Source organism: Bombus pyrosoma, linkage group LG14 (genome assembly GCF_014825855.1).
Source record: "Bombus pyrosoma isolate SC7728 linkage group LG14, ASM1482585v1, whole genome shotgun sequence".
Classification (NCBI taxonomy): domain Eukaryota; kingdom Metazoa; phylum Arthropoda; class Insecta; order Hymenoptera; family Apidae; genus Bombus; species Bombus pyrosoma.
In genome coordinates, this window is record NC_057783.1 from 4,885,621 (window position 1) to 4,903,488 (window position 17,868).

At 42.4% G+C, this 17,868-nt stretch overlaps 1 protein-coding gene across 3 annotated transcripts in view; it reads left to right on the forward strand.

Moving 5' to 3' along the window:
• Window positions 1-103: 103 nt before the first annotated feature.
• The window catches only part of LOC122574636 (protein lozenge-like), a 37,011-nt gene continuing 19,246 nt past the window's right edge, over window positions 104-17,868 (forward strand). The window contains exons 1-5 of one of the 3 annotated variants that reach the window (XM_043742416.1): window positions 104-1,120; window positions 1,929-2,159; window positions 7,649-7,762; window positions 12,530-12,640; window positions 15,004-15,303. In XM_043742416.1, coding sequence (XP_043598351.1) covers window positions 865-1,120; window positions 1,929-2,159; window positions 7,649-7,762; window positions 12,530-12,640; window positions 15,004-15,303 — 1,012 coding nt within the window. In that variant the 5' untranslated portion in view covers window positions 104-864. The remainder of the gene's footprint in view (window positions 1,121-1,928; window positions 2,160-7,648; window positions 7,763-12,529; window positions 12,641-15,003; window positions 15,304-17,868) is intronic. The other 2 variants (XM_043742414.1, XM_043742415.1) reach the window with 2 other exon arrangements.

The window sequence follows — 17,868 nt, forward strand, 5'->3', positions numbered from 1 at the left end:
ATCTAACAGTGGGGATATGGAAGAGAGGAGGCGCGGCGGGAGGATGATGTCGACGGTGGGGAGCTTTGGAATTGCAAGGCTTAGGCCGTCCCGGGCCGCTTACGCGGAACACGCGGCTGAAGCCGCGCCGCCGGCATTACGTCGCGCACCGTCGACCGCGACTGACGTTCCTGTAATTGTGTTTCATTTTCAACCTCTATTTCGATGTACTGTGTTTTCTCGAATCTACAAACGAGCTTCGTCAACAATCGTGTCTGCGCAGATTATCGAATCTTTCTCGCGAAACAAAAGTGAAAGCTTCTCATTTAAGCTGTCATTAGACCAACTGGTGTCAGAGGTTCGGAAACCTCGGCGTATCTCGCGTCCAGCAACCTGTAGGAGCCTCCAATCCGGGCAAAAACGTGTTACGTCATCAATAAGTGATCGTATAGTTTAATAATAAATCCTTGATAGATCGTGCATCGATCTCTGTAGTGACACCTCGCGGACTAAAAGTGCAATAGAGGGAAGAAACAGTTTCTGATTGGAGGTGTTACGTTGTTATTCGATAAATATTGTCATGGCGTTGGCGGGAAACGAGTAAGTTTAAGAGCTGTCGTTATGGAACTCGGAGAAATTTCGAGAACGCCGACGATACTTCGTACGTGTTGTAAGATACGATGAATGTGTCGGTAAGTATCCTGGATATCCATCGTGTGGACCAGAAGCGGAGAAGCAGCTGCTGGAGGAGGAGTTACTGGTAGCAGCCAGGAAGTAGATAAAAAGCTCCGGTGGAGTGTATAGATCGAGGAGGCAAGTGAAGTCACGACGTCTTGCCCGGAGGGTGCGTGCTTGGGCGACGAGGGGCGGCTACTGGCCGATGGGATGCATCTACCGGTGGGTTCCGTGGGCTGCGGGGAGAATTACGCCACCGTTGGATCCCACGAAGGCGCCGGCCCGTGCGGCCCCTCACTGGCGCCTCTCCAGGGGGTGAACACCAGGTACCAGCAGGCTGACGACGCCGACGCCGGGGGAGGAGGTGGCGAGATGAGCGAGGGTGCCGCCGTCGGCGAGCTGTGGTGGACCGAGAGACTCGTCGGCGAGGCACAGGCTGAACACCCTGGCGAATTAGTTCGAACAGGTTCGTAATGTTTCTAACATTGAAATTAGTCTGTCTTTAATCGTTTATGGAAACTTTGTAAATTTATTACAGTATATTTCTGGTGACTCAAGTAATTTGTTTGTGAGGATGTGTGGATGGATGTTAATTTCCATATTGTTTGTAAACTAGGATTACTAGGTTAGTAAAATTGTCTGGTTCGTTTGTATAGATTTACATTAATATGTAGTGTGTTTTTGAAGATTTAAATGATTTGTTTGTAAAGTATATGGATAAAGGTTTTTGCTGTTCCTTTCTTTCTGCACTTTTGAGTCCTTTGCAGTACAAGTTTTATAGTTTACTCGGTGAAAGTTCTAATCTTAATATGGCTTCCAAGAAACGATCATTGATTGGTTAAAAAGTTTGACGTTGTCTTCTATTCGAAGGAGCAGGACTTTTCGTTGAATTTTCGGGCACAGATAATTTTATTGCAAAATTTTCTATATGCAGTTGGTGAAATATCAGGTTAGTAAAAAATTATAATGTTTCTATGTAGATTCTTAGTCATATTAATCATATTTTAGAAGAAGACAAGAATAACGTTTGTACAAGTATACAGTTAAATATGGCGACCGAGAATAGAGTTAGATGAATTAAATTTAAGAACGTCAAAATCTTTATATAATTGTAAAATATCATTTTTCCCAAATATTAATTTAGAATATTCATTAAAAAAGTACGTAAAGTAATACTTCTTACAAAAATTTAATTGCATCTGAAGGAACAGAACCAATTCTATTCCGTCTGTCTCTACAGCAAAGACACTAATTGCTTTTATAATTTTTTGCAGGATCACCGTATTTTCTATGCAGTCAACTGCCAACTCACTGGCGATCCAACAAGACGCTTCCGGTGGCATTCAAAGTTGTCGCCCTGGGCGAAGTCGTCGATGGAACTCTAGTGACAGTGCGAGCGGGTAACGATGAGAACTGTTGCGCCGAACTAAGGAATTCCACTACCTTGATGAAGAACCAAGTCGCCAAGTTCAATGACTTGAGGTTCGTTGGGAGAAGCGGCAGGGGTGAGTTTCTTAAACAGTTTTCTTGGTTCTCATCCTTGTTTTCAAATACATACATGAGACATAACCTAACCTTTATCACGCCATTAGATTTCATAGTGATATAAAAATGAAATTAATATGTCGTATCTCTAAATGTAAACTGCTGACATTATAATGTTATACCTGAAATATCTAAACTAAAACCTTATATGTTTAAATGTAAACTTTTTTTAAGATTCCATGTTAAAAAACACAACGGTTAGATTTGAAGTTATAGATCAATGATTGAAGATAAATGATCAAAGCTCGAAGCAACTGATTAAACGAGCCAATAGAGAGAGTTAGTTTTGAGGTTTCGAGTGTCATCGTCAGTGGCAGTTTGCTTTGTAAGTCGTTGAAAAAGCAGCCAGTAAATTATCTGCACGAGAGAGGCATGTACCGTGATTTCGAACCCCCTAAAAGCACGGTTATTGTAATCATCATCGTCATCAACTGGCCTCAACCCCGCTTGACTCGTCTCTCGCTTTTAAACCCTCCGCATCCGCGAGTTCCCTCGCATCCCGCTGCCCCCAGAGTCATTACTCGATGTCCGCCGGTAGCCCCGACCTAGCATCCGAAACAACTGGCCGTTAATCAGAAATCATCGTCCGTCGGCCAGAGAGAAAGAGGCTAAGTCTCGAAAATCAAGCAAATCCGATCAATGTTCCTACCGTGTTTCTGTAAAACACAAATATCAATTTCTTTATTTTTTAGTTTTAAGTTTATTTATATTACTAATTTACTTTACACTTGGTTTCTTTAGTTAATATGCCTCAAAAGTTATGATGCAAAAGTTTCTATTTCAAAAGCAATATTAAGAAAGATTGTAATTAACATTATACAGTTATATGACAATGTTTATTTGCCGTACTGTTTTCTTCTACTTGTCAGACCTTTACACCTAACATTACTTCAGATTCCTTTAAGTATCGTTTTTGTACAAAGTGAAAAATCTATCGGGAAACTTTTGCACATAACTTGAGATGCCTAATGTATTTTCTAATCATATAGTAGATTTATTATAAAATTGTTGTATACACATTTCGTAAGCATAAAAAGAATTCTTTAAGAAGCGTTACAGTATCAATCGAAGCGTAGTTAATATTAAAAAAGTAAAACTAAATCTTTCGACGCAATCTACTCAGTTAATAATTTTATCTTCGGATTCCTTTTTTGAAAAGCGCCTCGATTAAAGCAGGCAGAAACGAATAGTCTGAGAGTTAATTAGAAATGTTAAATATCTTCTTTACCGTTTGCACTTTACGTTAGTTAATTCGCTGTTCGGAAAACCGCAGTTGTTAAACTGCTTTAAAAGGTATAGATTAAGCTTCAATTAAGCGGAAATTAAATCGTGTCAGCCGCGAACAAAGTTACACGTATCACGGGAACCGAGCTTTTAATAAATGATTGTCGAACGAATTGATCGTCCGGTAGCTTTTTAAATAATCCGTTTTTACGCCGATTAAGTCGCAGATTTCAGGGACGCGCGTGTACGTAGATCGGGCGACGATTATCTACGGGCCAGCAGGTAAACTCATCGGGTTCTACAAATGCATTTTGCACCCCACGCACCGTACGATGCATTTATGAATTAACGAGCCGGACTGCTCGCGCTCGAGCTGTACGCCCGTCGATAGCATCATCTATGTTTCATTCGATTTCATCATGAAGTGCAGGGTCAGCGAGGTTCCATCCACCTCCTGACACCGGACACGCTATCCCCGAAATCAATTAGCGAAAGGGACACGTCCCTCGCCGGAATTCTTCGATCCCTTTGTCTAGTTTTTGGTATTTTTTTTTTCACTATCTCTCCTCGATAATCCGTAATACTCAATTTCGACGATTGACCAAACCACCCTCGTACCGGCCGCGACCGGCCAGTCTACCTACCCTCCTATCATCGAGGTTTTGTTTCCGCGACTTATTAATTTGATTGAATCCTACCGCACCGCTCCGATCTCCCCTCTCGATATTGCCGATTCGTCCAAGGAATTCGACGGAAAATTCGGAAGCGTCGAGCTTGAAATTTTCTCGTACATGAATATTAAGAATTCATCAAACCGAACCAAACGTGACCACCGTAGTCTGGTCAGACTAGATCGACTAATAATATATTTTAACGACAAAACAAGGTAACTACAACAAATCTTATCTAAAAGAAACCTAAAGAAGAAAATCTAAAGATTAACGTTGCTGAAAAAGTTAAAGGAAGCAAGAGACTAGTAAGATGTTCGCAATTATCACCTTCCGTGAAGGCACGATATTTCTTCAGCGGATCGTAAACGAAAAGAAAGAGAGGTGGCTGGTAGCGCCGGATCAAAGAGAGGGGCTACAGAGGTTGAAACGGGCGTTCCATCATCGTCGGGACCGAGGCAGCCCCGTGCCTATAATTAGTAATATACCGCAGTCTATATCGACACGGCTGAAATTACCACCGATAGTAATTATTTGACAATTGCAGAGACATCCTGTTGCGAGACTCGGGACCTTCGTCCCCGTTCCACCGAACCCTTCGCTTTTCCATCCCAGCTCCTGGCTCTCCCACTTGGAGAGAGAGTAGCTACCTAGCCCTACGCGAGAGAGACCTCGTCCCTCTGCTTTCCCTTCCCCCTCCCTCCACCTCGGTGCCACGAGTATTAACGGACGGTTTCGAGTGGTTTCGGATGGTTGTGTGGGCGGTTTGGGATGGCGTTCATCTCATCCTCGGCACCGTTGGAAACGCACCGACACATCGAAGCGAGCCGGAGTCGCGCTGGATAACCGGCGATGTGGTGCACGTTATATAGGTGGCACATACGCGTGGCCCGGTTTTGTCTGTCGGTCTGTCCGTCCGTCGTTCGCGAATGCACAGCCTGGGTGTCCTGTCTCTGCAGATGACCGTTCCCATCATCGAGTATTAACCGCAGGTCCGGCCATCGGTGGGGGAAATCGGCCGTGCGGCATTATTAGCCCCAAATGCGATGGACTCGGACGATGGAGGGAAAGGGGCACTCGGGTGTCGTGCGCGGATTCCCTCTTCCTATCATCGCTTACGATATCGCTTTGGTCAGCTTCCGATACTTTTCACGCTTTTTTCCCCCCCTTTTACATTCAACCCTCTTTTACTTTCTTATAATGGCATCCTTTTCCAACTATCTGGATTCTGTAAATTATACATTGAAACTAAATGGCGTTCTTCGAGCCCAAGACGTATCCTTGAATACAAAATCGTAGAAACGTGGAAACGTTCTGTAGTGTCCAACATAACAGCGAGCGCTTTACTGTCTAGACAAAGTTGCTACATTTACAACTGTCGAAAAAATTGTATTTCCTGTCCGATCCATCAACGACGAACGTTGTCATGCAGGCCGCGGTAAGAGCGAAAAGACAGACGTAACGGCGCGCGAATGCGATCGATGCGGCTAATCGATTTTAAAGCGAAAGCCAGAAAGAGGAACCGCGACACGCGCGATTTTTGGTGTTCTGAAACGAGCCACTTTGCGCTGGACCGAAACGATGACGATAACAAGGATGCAATGACGGGCGCGAGAGCGACAACATCGCGGGCTCAGGGGCTGCAATGGGGGCAAAAGGGGTGGAGGGTGAGCGGCTGCACGCGGGGGAGAGGGCATGCTATAACTAGGATATAACGCCGTGCCTCTCTGCAGTCAGTTGCAGCTCCCGGGGGTGGCGGGGTTGGGGGTGTTTGATGCCGGTTATCATGTTGACAGACACAGCGAGGTGGACCAGGGTGCACCAAGGGGAGACAATTACAAATCGTTGACGTTTACGCCAACACAAACGACTATATGTCCGCGACACGTTAGATATCCTCTCTTTAACGCAAACGAAGGGTCTTCTTTGTATTTTCTCGGGTGTTTGTCGAATTTCATGCCCCAGATCTTCTTCCAGTTCCATTTAGATGTCGATGGTTTGGTAGATCGCAGAATTCTTTTCTTGAAACTTTGAACTTCTACAGAAAGAAAACATTGATGTTGAGTCATGTTCAGTACAGTTCAATGTAAATTTCAGTACGTTGTATGTCAATCCATCGCATGTCTTAAAAATTATTTGCTTATTTTTTGTCAATATCAAAAGATTGAAAGCTACCAACAGTTACAGGCACCTTTGGTCATGACAGCCGCGTCTCATTCCAGTATCAATGAAATTTCCAAATGTTTTATATAACATACATGATATTACACGTGAACATTGGCTGTATTAATTGTTCACATACGTTCTCGAGCCGCTGTTTATCGTATTAAAATTTATATCTTTAGTCATAAAAGTAACAAATTAAAATCGGAAAATCAACCAACAATGGGCTTCTTCTCTTATCATCTTTATTTTTTATCCCAGACTGAAAGAATTGCAACAAGACGATCAACACCTCCTTCCTATAAAGGCAATCTATTTTTAAGTGGACCGTGCCGACACAAAGTAACTCGAGAAGAACCACGGCTATAATCCAGTTGACTTTAGCATCCGAAAGAGACAAGGGGTTGTTTCGTTGGAACAGGCAGCGAATTACCAAATGCATATTAGCGTGCGATGGGCCGTTTAAGAAAGTGTAGTCAATCTCCGCGACGGACGTTTATGGAGAGGGAATTAATATACCGGACCTTCAACTTCGAAACCTTCGTCGGTGATATATGCACACCGGTGCTCCACCCCCGGAACGTCCTTTTCTCTCCCGCTTTAGAGTCTGCGCGCTCTAAGAAACTCGCGGTCTCTCGAAACCTAATGGACGTGGATGTAATTGCGGTACGAAATCGTAAAGTATTTAGATCGAGATTCGCTCGTGGCACCACTGACCACAGAATATAGGTCTGTCGCGAATTTGTTTGCAACTCGATAGGTAATAAATTCCTCTTCTAACTAGAAATGTTATTACTTCTTATTACAGAATGTATATTATACAAAATTTAATTCGTTAGAATACAAGAAATATTATTCGAACGTTTCAGTAAATTTACATTTCGATCGATAACAAATTGTTCCCCTAACTAGGCACCTTTTATAGAATACAAAAAGATTCGTTCAATATCTTCTTGTCTATAAGATTTCTTTAACTGTGAAATTCGATTGGTGATAAATTTCTCTCCTAAACAGATATTTTATTGCTTCTTTTACATAAAGAATCATTCTCTTGTATCAAAAATGTCCTGTCTGCCATTTCGAAACCGAGGTTTTATTACTTTCCTTGTGTCATCTTTACTTTCCTCCGTTCAATTTAAAATATTTAGCAACAGCCTGTAAAACGTAATTTCACTTAAAAGATAAGAAGGGGAACTTTAAGTATTTCGACATACACCGTTAAAAATCTTGGGACAGTTATTATGTTTGCTCCTAAACTGGACAGGATCCTAGCTACATATGTAATAACAATATATCTTTACGAAGGAGTAGTACTTAACTTGATACTTTATTTTTAACTAAGGGAGGTACATATACATATCGTTCTTTTATCATATTCGATTTTTCTGTTTTAGGAAAAAGTTTCAGCATCACAATTACTGTATCAACGACACCACCCCAAGTGGCCACGTATACGAGAGCCATCAAGGTGACCGTCGATGGACCCAGAGAACCGCGCTCCAAAACGAGTGAGTAGATCAAACACTTTCCATTCTCTGGTAGGCCGTGGATCGCGAGATCTATCCGCGGCCACCGGCTGCTACTATCCGTGGATTCCCTGAAAATGTACCGATAATTCAACGAAAGTCCCTATACGCGGTAATGGGAAGTCATTACCGAGCAGATGGTGCGCGATGATGCAGTGGTCGACGTGCGTACCGCGCGTATGCGTGTTTTGGGTTAGCTATTCACCAAGCTGTACTACATAGACAATGCTTTTACCAGCACACTGCCGCGTGAAAAGTAATCCACTTACCGTAATATACTATGAAAACCTCGAAAAATATCCGTTAATTATCGATGCTTGACCATGCTTAATAACGGTGTCGTATGATGCGTATTTGCGATACCGGCTTGATATACAAATAACTGAAACCATCGTTCGATACGCTGTATTCATAGCCTTTTTAGAATTTGGAAAGAGGAAGGGCTAGCTTGACATTTTTCCAGATATCCTTTATGAAACTTGTCTTAATCGAGCGAAGATTAATTCACGAGCTGATGCATTTTTGTTTAGTTTGAGGGAATGCAGAGAACGGTGGAACGTTTTAAGAAACACTATGGAATCCTCCAAAGGAAAATCATATGCCTCTTTAAGTTTGAAAAAAAGGAAGAAAATTACTGGGAAATCTTTTCAGATATTCTATAGGTATAAAAAATTAGGTCAATCGAGGGAACATTAATTGAGAAATTCCTGATGCGTTTCTCTTACTTTGACATCTGCAGAGCAGAGAAACGTACGTATACATATCGAATATTCGGAAACCACGGAGGCAACTGGAAAGGTGAAAAGCAGGAAAACAATGATTATTCCTGCAATTATTTGAAAATAATCTCGTTGAATCTGGAAATATTCAAACTTCAGCAGTTTTTGATTATCCATTACCGGTTTCACATAATGGTTCCACAAAATGTAAATTTATTTCCATAAATATTTTTCGATGATACTCTCGTCGACGGGCGGAGAGAGAGAGAGAGAGAGAGAGAGAGAAAGAGAGAAAGAGAGAGAGAGAGAAATTCAAAAAATACAGAACGATTGTTCCAGCTTAAGCGAGTGCCACCAATTTCAGGCTTCCATCCGTAGAAAAAAATGCCTGTTATTTCGATATCAGATTAATAGCCGCTGCGGAGTCGACCACGAATACGGCAGCTTTTTGCGGACGTTTCGCATTTGTTGTATAAAGTATTGATAGGCGTAGGACGATGCGTGCCCGTCGGTCTCGCAGATTTTTTTTTCACCGCTGTTGTTTTTCGAAATGGTCCAGCGTGATTGATTTTTCTAACGTTTTTATAGCTCGTTCACGTTCTGCCGGGCAATCGATATAACACTAAGCGTCGAAATCTATAATACTCGTGGAATTTTCTACAGAGGCATACAATTTTCACAATCGAAGTTATTTAGGATTTGACTTTCATCAGATTCGAAGACAGGATAGAATTTCCAACTATTTATCTGTTAATATATAAAAACTGACAGTTCTCTGTACGCACTCGACATGTTTGATCGCATGTATTTCGGTCGGGAAAAGTCAAAACAAGCAAATTGATGTTTTTTTTTTTCGTTGTTTTAACGAGTAACCTATGGAAATGAACGGAATATCAAAAAATCATTTATAGTAACAAGAAACGTAAATTATACGTAGATATTCGAGCTTAATTTCTCAAATAGATTCTATCACGGATACCCTGTTTAATTTTTAAGACCAATTAGACATTTAACAGACGAGTGATCGTCAACTTCTTTCTCTAGTCTTTATATAAATCCAAGCTTCTTCAGTTTAAGAAGATAATCGACTTTGATGGCAAACAAACTGCTTCCAGATCAGAAATCATCCACCGAAGAGTAAAACAATTAAATACCTGCTTAAAGATCATCGATTTCTGCTGGAGCTTTTAGAGATCCAAGTGGATAATTGGACAAGATAGAAACAATTCGACAATTCTGAAACCATCAATCTCTTCTTTAGTTCTCAGAGATCCAAGCTTCCTCAGCTGAAGCACTTAATCGACTGTTTGAATAGCATCATCCAGAGAACAGACAGACGCGCGACGCGTGAAAACTATTCCAGACGGCAATCGCCGGTCGGACTCCGTGGCGGATGAAAGGAATCGGCTTCGAGACAGGACACGCATCACGACATATTGCATACACGAGTTTTGGGCAGCGATGGCGTGGCTCCTCCTGGCCCTGGCACGCACCAGGGACAATCTATGTAACAACCAGCGTACGAGCGCCGTCGGGCAAAACAACCGGCGCTTTCATTGTCCTCGCAACGATGCGAAGCGCGCCGCTCCGCAGACACCTGCCGGCTATCATTATTGCGTGGATAATCGTGAGCTTTTTGTTATCGAAAATCACCACCCCTGCCCGCCCCGTTTTTCGGCTTTGGTCCCTCTTTTTCCCGTCTCGCCTCGACCGGCTGTTTCGCTGGTAATCGTGCAATTTCTGTAATTCGCCGGCCCGTCAGCGCGTGTAAATACTGCAAACGCGGCTACCGTGGCCTGGAACGACACGTAACCGGATTAACGGACTTCCAAGGCTGCGACAGCCTGACCAGAACCGTTTGAACGCGTTAGGAACTTTGAGAAAGGAAGTTGGCAAGAATTTTACCACTGTACTTGCTTAGCAGAAGATTCAAAATTTCCTCTCGTTCTACCTAGGCAATTTCTTAATGTATATGTTATTTTCAAAGAAACTACGAACGACCTACTGTGACAGTTTCATTCTAACAATCGCTCAGTTCTAAAACTAATAATTCTTGTAAATCTGGAGTAAGGAAAGCAAATAGTCGTTAGATACACAACCTTCGTATCTTCCCTAACAATTTCTATTCGAGTATCGATGCTCAGAGCTGTATTACTCTCCTATCGATATACCATACAGGCTGATAGTAAGAGAACTTACGTCGATGACAATGTAAAGTATCATTAGGTTAGTTTCTCATTCTGATTCCTCCTCGACTGTGGAAAACGTTCAACCAATTTCTCGATCATGCCTGGAAACGAAAACGAATGGAAAAGGTAGCCATGAATCGGGTGGAACGACCGGAGAAAAGGGAACGAAACAAAGTGGCTACCGGGTAGCCGTCACCGTGGCCGAAAATCATCGAAACGTTCCCGGCAAAACAATATCGATGGATCGGCCGCTGTCAGTCAAAGGTTGAAATTGAATTTGCTTGTCCAGTAATTGCTCCGCGTTTGGAATTTCGATTAGACAGGAATACACGACGCGTTCGTCTCTCTCGAAATCATTTTCCCTTGCCCTCGTAAAAAAAGCCCTTCCCAAAGCCATACACGTTCGTTCCAAGCTTAAGTGTTGCAACCGTGATTCAAAATATCAAAAAATCCATTTGAATTCTTAAACAACTAGACTAGAACTAGTGGTTGCAGCGGTGTATTGCAGCTTATAAATATCAAAATCGGTACGATCATGGATTGGAAAAGCACGTCTCGGGGAGATGGTGAATTTTAGAGCGAATCGGAAGCAGATTCATCCAGATGGATCGAGAGAAATCGCGCGTTATCGAACGATATTACTCCCAGTAGCCGTCCATTGAAACTATACAGAGATCGCAATTGAAAGATATTACCGGATGATTGGAAAGAATCCTTAGATCGAGATACTGGATCACTTGTCTCGATGAATTCCTTGTTTGTATCCACCGACTCGTCCAAGTATCGTCGTTGTTTGTATCTACCAATTCATTGACAGTAGGTTAGAATTCTAAAGCACAAAAAGAAATGAAAATCATCATTAAAGTACAGTTAGCTTAGAAACAGTTTAATGATACCTATCTGTAGTGGATCGGCGATAATTGGTGTGTTTTGGTGTTTATTCGCGAATCATCAAGGTCCTACTCGATAAGCTTTGCATCTTTTCTAATAATTCCTTTCTAAATCGATTCTTCTGTTTACATCATTGCTGTGTCAATTTATCATAAAGCCCGCTAGTACGAAAATATAAATCGTACAAAGTACTGTCAGATCAGGTAAATAACGAAATTATTTCAAGTAACGGGGCTCGACTGCTCCGAGCTGATTGGCATCATTGAAGAGCAGAACCTTGCTTTGTCCTTCTTTCTGAGAAAAGAATATTTTTACCATAAATTTTCACGAAGGAGAAAAATTTAGCAAATAGAGAGAGAGAGAGAGAAAGAGAGGGAGGGAGAAGGAGAGAGAGAAGAGTACCTTCGTACAAGAATGAAAAGGAAAAAAAAATATTCGACTTCTCTAGAGTCTAGAGTGATCTGTTTCCTATATCATCGAGGAATAGAAATTTTCTTTATCGTTGCTTCCAGGAAGAGGACCTTTTCTGCGATAAATCTTTACGAAGGAGGAAAATCTAGCAAATAGAGAGAAAAATAGTTTTGTACGAAAGCAAATAGGAAGAAAGAGGAAAGATTCGTGTAAAATTCTCGAAATGCTGGCAGTCCACGACGTGAAGGAGGACGTAAGACGAGCGGAGGGAGGGGCCCGTTATTAGAGAGGAGGAAAAAGCCGCGCTATTTCCGTCCTCTGGGGCTGCCACACTTTGATTAGATAAGCCCACCACTCGTGCTGCGGAGATTGGAATTATTGTTCTCTCTCCCTCTCTCTCTCTCTCTGTCTCTCTGCTTCACCATGTTCAACGAACAGGCGAAGGGGCAATCGGTGAAGGTGTTATATCACGATCGTTCTTGTTTATTGTAATTAACCGCCTTTCCGCTTCTAGATTCGGATAGCAGGTACGTTTTCAGATATCCTGAACAGGCACGACGCGATAGCGAAGTCAGGCCTTGATGATCTAACATTCGAAGAGATCCTTGGTGCTCTGATGTTGGATCGGTCGAAGAACAATCCTCGTTCAGGTGTGTTAGATCCCCTTACGTAGTTGTGAAAAGCGTGAAACTAATTAAATAACGTGACTCGTCTATCAACTCGCTTCTTTCGTCCTTCTTTAGTATATTCGACGATCCTGATTCTAGTTGTTTCATTTTTTTCACTATTGCTGACAGACATGGAAATGCGAAGAAAAGTTGTGGAAATTTGATATTTATAAAACTTATTGTTGTAGCAAGTCTCTTCTTTGGCTCTTAATATATTCTACGTTACGCTCCTCTCTTCATTCTTCTTTAATAGAAACATTATTTAATCGAAACATTAAAGCAAACGAAGAAAGCAAAACAGATTGTAGGAAAAGAATCTTGAGAAATGAGAAATGAGTTATGAGAACTTAACCAAATACATACTGTCGCATCGAGACACTTCTTCCTCCTGTAATATATTCGATAATCATATTCCTGATTTTATTTCTTTTTAATAGAAACATCAAACACTAGCAGACACAGCGAGAAGTCGAAAAGAATCTCTTAGAGAAGAGTTCAGAGGGAAAAATCTCTTGAAAGGTGTAGTTGAAACCTCTGCTTCGTAGAAAGGACGAAAGCGCGCTGTCTTGCTCTCCTCCGTCGCAATCCGTGATCCATTCTGAATTATCCGCCGCCGTGCTACATCCCATTCTACTTTGCTCCTCTTGAATGGAAACACCTCGGCGAGCCATCCAAAAAGAGTGTCGGCCGGTACGTTTGGAGCATTACGAGCGTCCGGTACGTGAGAAGTCGTGGGATCCGGTCGAGGAGCTGAACACAGAGCTCCCTTGTTTCTCCTGGCCCGGCGATCGTGGTAGTCGGTAGCGAGGAATAATCTTGTAGGCATCGGTTGGCGCACCGGAGCTGACCATCTGGGCTCACCGACAATTTCGTGCAGTTTGCGGTCGAACTTTATTTGTCGTTCGCCCTCGTGGCCGAAGCTTCTCTCTTCCTCTCACAGCCGAGCGTGCTTTCTTTCCTCTTTCAACTACTATTCTCGTCTTCCTTTTCGTTCCTTCTCTCACTGGAAGAATAACAATTTGCGCCTCGCGAGCTCCCATTCTGGGCTTCCTCTTCTGATTCCGAGAGGAAAGGGGAACGTGCTCTACATCTCTCGATCGACGCCGATCCTCTGCAACCGTGCGCTCTTCGAGCGAAAAGTGGAACGGGAAGATCTTTTTTCAAGGAAACGTAAAGGAGAAAAATTATCCAGAGCTTCCTATAACGATCGATATTTCGCGAATAAAATGCCAGAGGTTATATAGCCTAGTGATTTTGCCACTGAATGTCCTGTTCAGTGATTACGTAAGCACTCGAGCCTATGCACGTGGCGCATAATGTGCATCGCCGTATAACGATACACACGGACTGCGTGCATATTGCGATCCGCCCCAATAGACAATCGCCATGTTCGCTGTGTATACTATGCAGGCAACGCGATACTTGGCTCTGCCAGAGCTCCATCAATTCACCGGCGGTGGTTGGAATGTGCGAGGAATGCTATTGAAGTCGATCGAGACGCGAGCCACTCGAATTTCTTAATTATCCCTCTCTATTGGGCTAATTGCACAAACATATGTCTTCCTTGTCCCTCTTCGTCCAGGATGCTGAACATCCCTGCTTTGGATAGCAAGATTATCCAATCTTCCTTGTGTCTTTGCGCGCTTCTTCAAATCTCTCGATGTTTACACTTTGAATCGGTAATTCAAAGTATCGCACCTGATTCTATTGGCATCGTATTTTTATATTTCAATCTTTCTCTCATTTCACTCAAAAGGAAGAATTTGCATAAATACTCGTTGATGCATGTGAAAGGCGTGGTCGTTTTAGTAAATGGAAATTTAATCGCACGTAATTTTCGTCAAACATTATATGTGTATTTAATTGCAGAAATTACCATATGAGTGTTTACTAATTAGTTTAGTTATGGCGAGTTTATAAGAATGACCAGTTCTGCGGTTCAAAGTTTCTTGGAACGTAGCTGTTACAGTTTTGCTTCTAATAATTTATCTATTAACAAATCCTTGAAATAGACCAGGAGATGCTTTTAGCTTTTCACATCTCACAAATAGTACATACATTTATATTTCCAGCAACTTTACGATAATTTTTTAAATTACATCTTCTTAACATTGTATGTATGTGACTTATAGCAGATTTTGGGGAACAACATTTTATATGCATCAACCCAAAATGTTTTAGTCTTACAGTTAGAAAAATTCGCAAGTTTGGACCGAAAAAGACTTAAAGAATACAATAAGATTAAAGTTAGCTTCGGTTTCGTTTAGGATATAAATAAATTCATTGACGCATAAAACGCTAAAATTGGAGTAGAACTGGAGAGAAACGTGTTATTTATCTTTCAGGGCAGACGCACATTCCTGGATTGGCGCGAGTTCCCGCATTGTCCCGAGTTCCTGGATTGGCACGAGGGACCTTTCCCGACGCGCCAAGCCCGTTCACTCCCTACCTACGGGAACCAGAGCCGTACAGGAGGAATAAGCATCACGTCGGCAACAACGTCACCGCGAATTCGGTTAGTGGTGCCTGTACCAACCCCAACAACACCGATCCGACCGCATCGCCTGCTTCCAGTACACACCTCGGGGCTAATAGTGGCTCCTCGGCTCATCAAGATTGCTACAAGCACAGTCCTCAGCATGGTGGTGAGTCTCACACCTTTCACTATAGCTTTCGTGCCTCTTTGTCGACTTTGACGCTGTAACAGCAGGCTAATTTCCAACATATAGCGTTGTTTATAAGTTTTAGGACGTCTATGTGATGTTTCGTTTATTGGAAGATTCTGATAGATTTCACTTTATTTGGTATCTTATATCGTAAGATGCGAATTCTGCATATATGTGTATATTACGTACATGAAATTTGACTGCATAATGTGAATAAAATGACAGATTTCTGTTAAAATAATTGGAAAATAGAAGCGGTGAGAAATTTATACTTGGTGCCTCGATATAGCTGGTAGCGTAACTTTCAGGTCAATAATTAATAAAGTATGGTTTAGGTCGTGTCTGTTGGACAATTTAATATTCCAAAATATTTGAAGTGGGAAGGTAGAGCTAATAAATAAGTAAAGAGATACACAATATCGTGCACTAGGAATTAACGCACACCCGACGCTAGTGTAACATAGTGTTAAGCTTTGAACGCTCGTGAATTTCACGAATCATTCTGGCATTCTGATAATAACGACTTGTTTTCTAAATTATAATTAATTTAATCGAGATACAGATATAAGACAGTTTCCTCCGATTTCTCGATACAGTGGATTACAAATATAGACGAAACGGATCGGTTAGAATCAGAATATCCAAGCTACGTGGCTAATTAATTATCAGAGCTACTTGCAGAATTGTAGTAATATTTTTAATGAGATCTTACGAGTCACGTAAAACTCGTTCCAGCCATGCAACGAAATTCGTTAACTTGTGACTTGTGAATTTTCTTCGGTTTTCTCTCGCATTTTTTAGATTCTAACGCTAGTTCGATCGAGTAAGTGCGAGAAGATAGAGGCCGTGTCTTCCGGTCTGTTTGCTCCTTTCGTTTCGATAGCGGATACTCTTCGGGCATCATCATCTTTCGCTCACGACCAGCATCCTCGTGGCTCGTGGAGCGACTCGAAACTACGCACAAACCCCACCCAACCCCTTCTCCTCTATCAAAATGGGGAGGAGGAGAGGCGATGGCGAGGGATCAAGAGGAGGGGAGGTCTGCCGTTTCGCGAGGTAATAGTTTCATACCTCGTTCCGGCTCTGCACCCTCTAATTCAACGTAATAACGACCTGTTCAACCTGCCGTTTCCATCTCTTCTCTCGCTGATCTCCGCCACGATTCACCGTTGGATCTCTCTACCACGAGGCAAAAGTGTCCTGTCCTCGCATTGTTACATTCTCGTTGCGCTCGGTAAACAGATTTATCCACCGTTTGATTCGTTTTCTCATCATTTACCATGAATCATAGCCTCTGGATGGAAAAAGATCTCGAAAATTTCTGGAAATGGTTTAAATTGATCTGACAAGGTTAAGCGGTAACTTTTTAAGAAATATTTCGAGGCCAGTGAAGGTATCGAAAGAGTCGATAATTCAAGATGCAAAAAGGCGGGAAACTCGGCAGCCAGTTTATTTCTGCATGGCTCGTCTCGCATCAGCGGTCTCGACCTGATCAAAGTTAAGTAGACGCGCCCCTAGCTGGCAAGACCTCTTTGAAGCTACGTTGCGGTTTCTCTTTGCCCTAATCTCCTCCTCCTCTTCGACCTCCGCTACCTTCTCCGTCGATCGTGCTACCTTCCGGGCCAACTTTGCTGCACCCGTGTCACCTTCCTGGATCGGCCACCATTGTAATTACCTCATCTGGGGAAGCGAACTTTCCCTCGCCATTCTTCTTTGGTTCATGCAAGACAGTGGTTTACATCTTTTCTTTAACCCATCGTTTGTGACCAAACCATGTTCTATGAAGATTACAGGGGAAGTACAGGATAGGTCGCACTTTCTATCTTTCGCAGGGAAACGTTTTTGAGATTTAGCACTTTGTCAATTAATATCATATTATCGGCCTTGTTTCTGTGTTTAGTTCTGGGACGAAACACGTATTTGTTCATCCTCTTAACAATTTTACAAACTTCACTCGTAATATTACAATATCGAGACTATCGAATCTGATTACAAAAATTTGATACAATTAAAGGAACGCTTCGAAAAAGAACCCTTCGTTGAAAAATAAGAGTATGTGCTACGACTTTTCTTTGCCAATGCTTTACAAGCAATCAAATCACGAAGAAGTTACTTTGGCGATCCCTCGAAAGGTATGGAAAATAGTTTATTTTTCGACTCACGATCGAGATCGTTCGCCCGTAATATAAGTATTTTCACGCCTATCACATGAATGGAAATCTCAGGCGAAATGCTTGCTTTACCAGTCGCTCATTCATCTCTCCTCTCTTGCTCTTCTCTTTCTTCACGCCTAATGAGCAGATGCAAGGGCCGGCACACGTACGAATGAGCTCAGAGTGCGAAATGAGCGTCGGTGGATGCAATTTTCTTCCTCCTCCTCATCGTCTCCTTCCATCGTAGCCGAGTCTCTCTGTTCTTCGGTGTTTTCGAGGCAGGCCACCGATTCAGTGATCCCCACTGAATTTACAGTCGGTACAACCTACAAGACAGGCTCGTGCACTCACGTACGACTCACGTGCACGTCTGCGTAATACCAGGGATCGA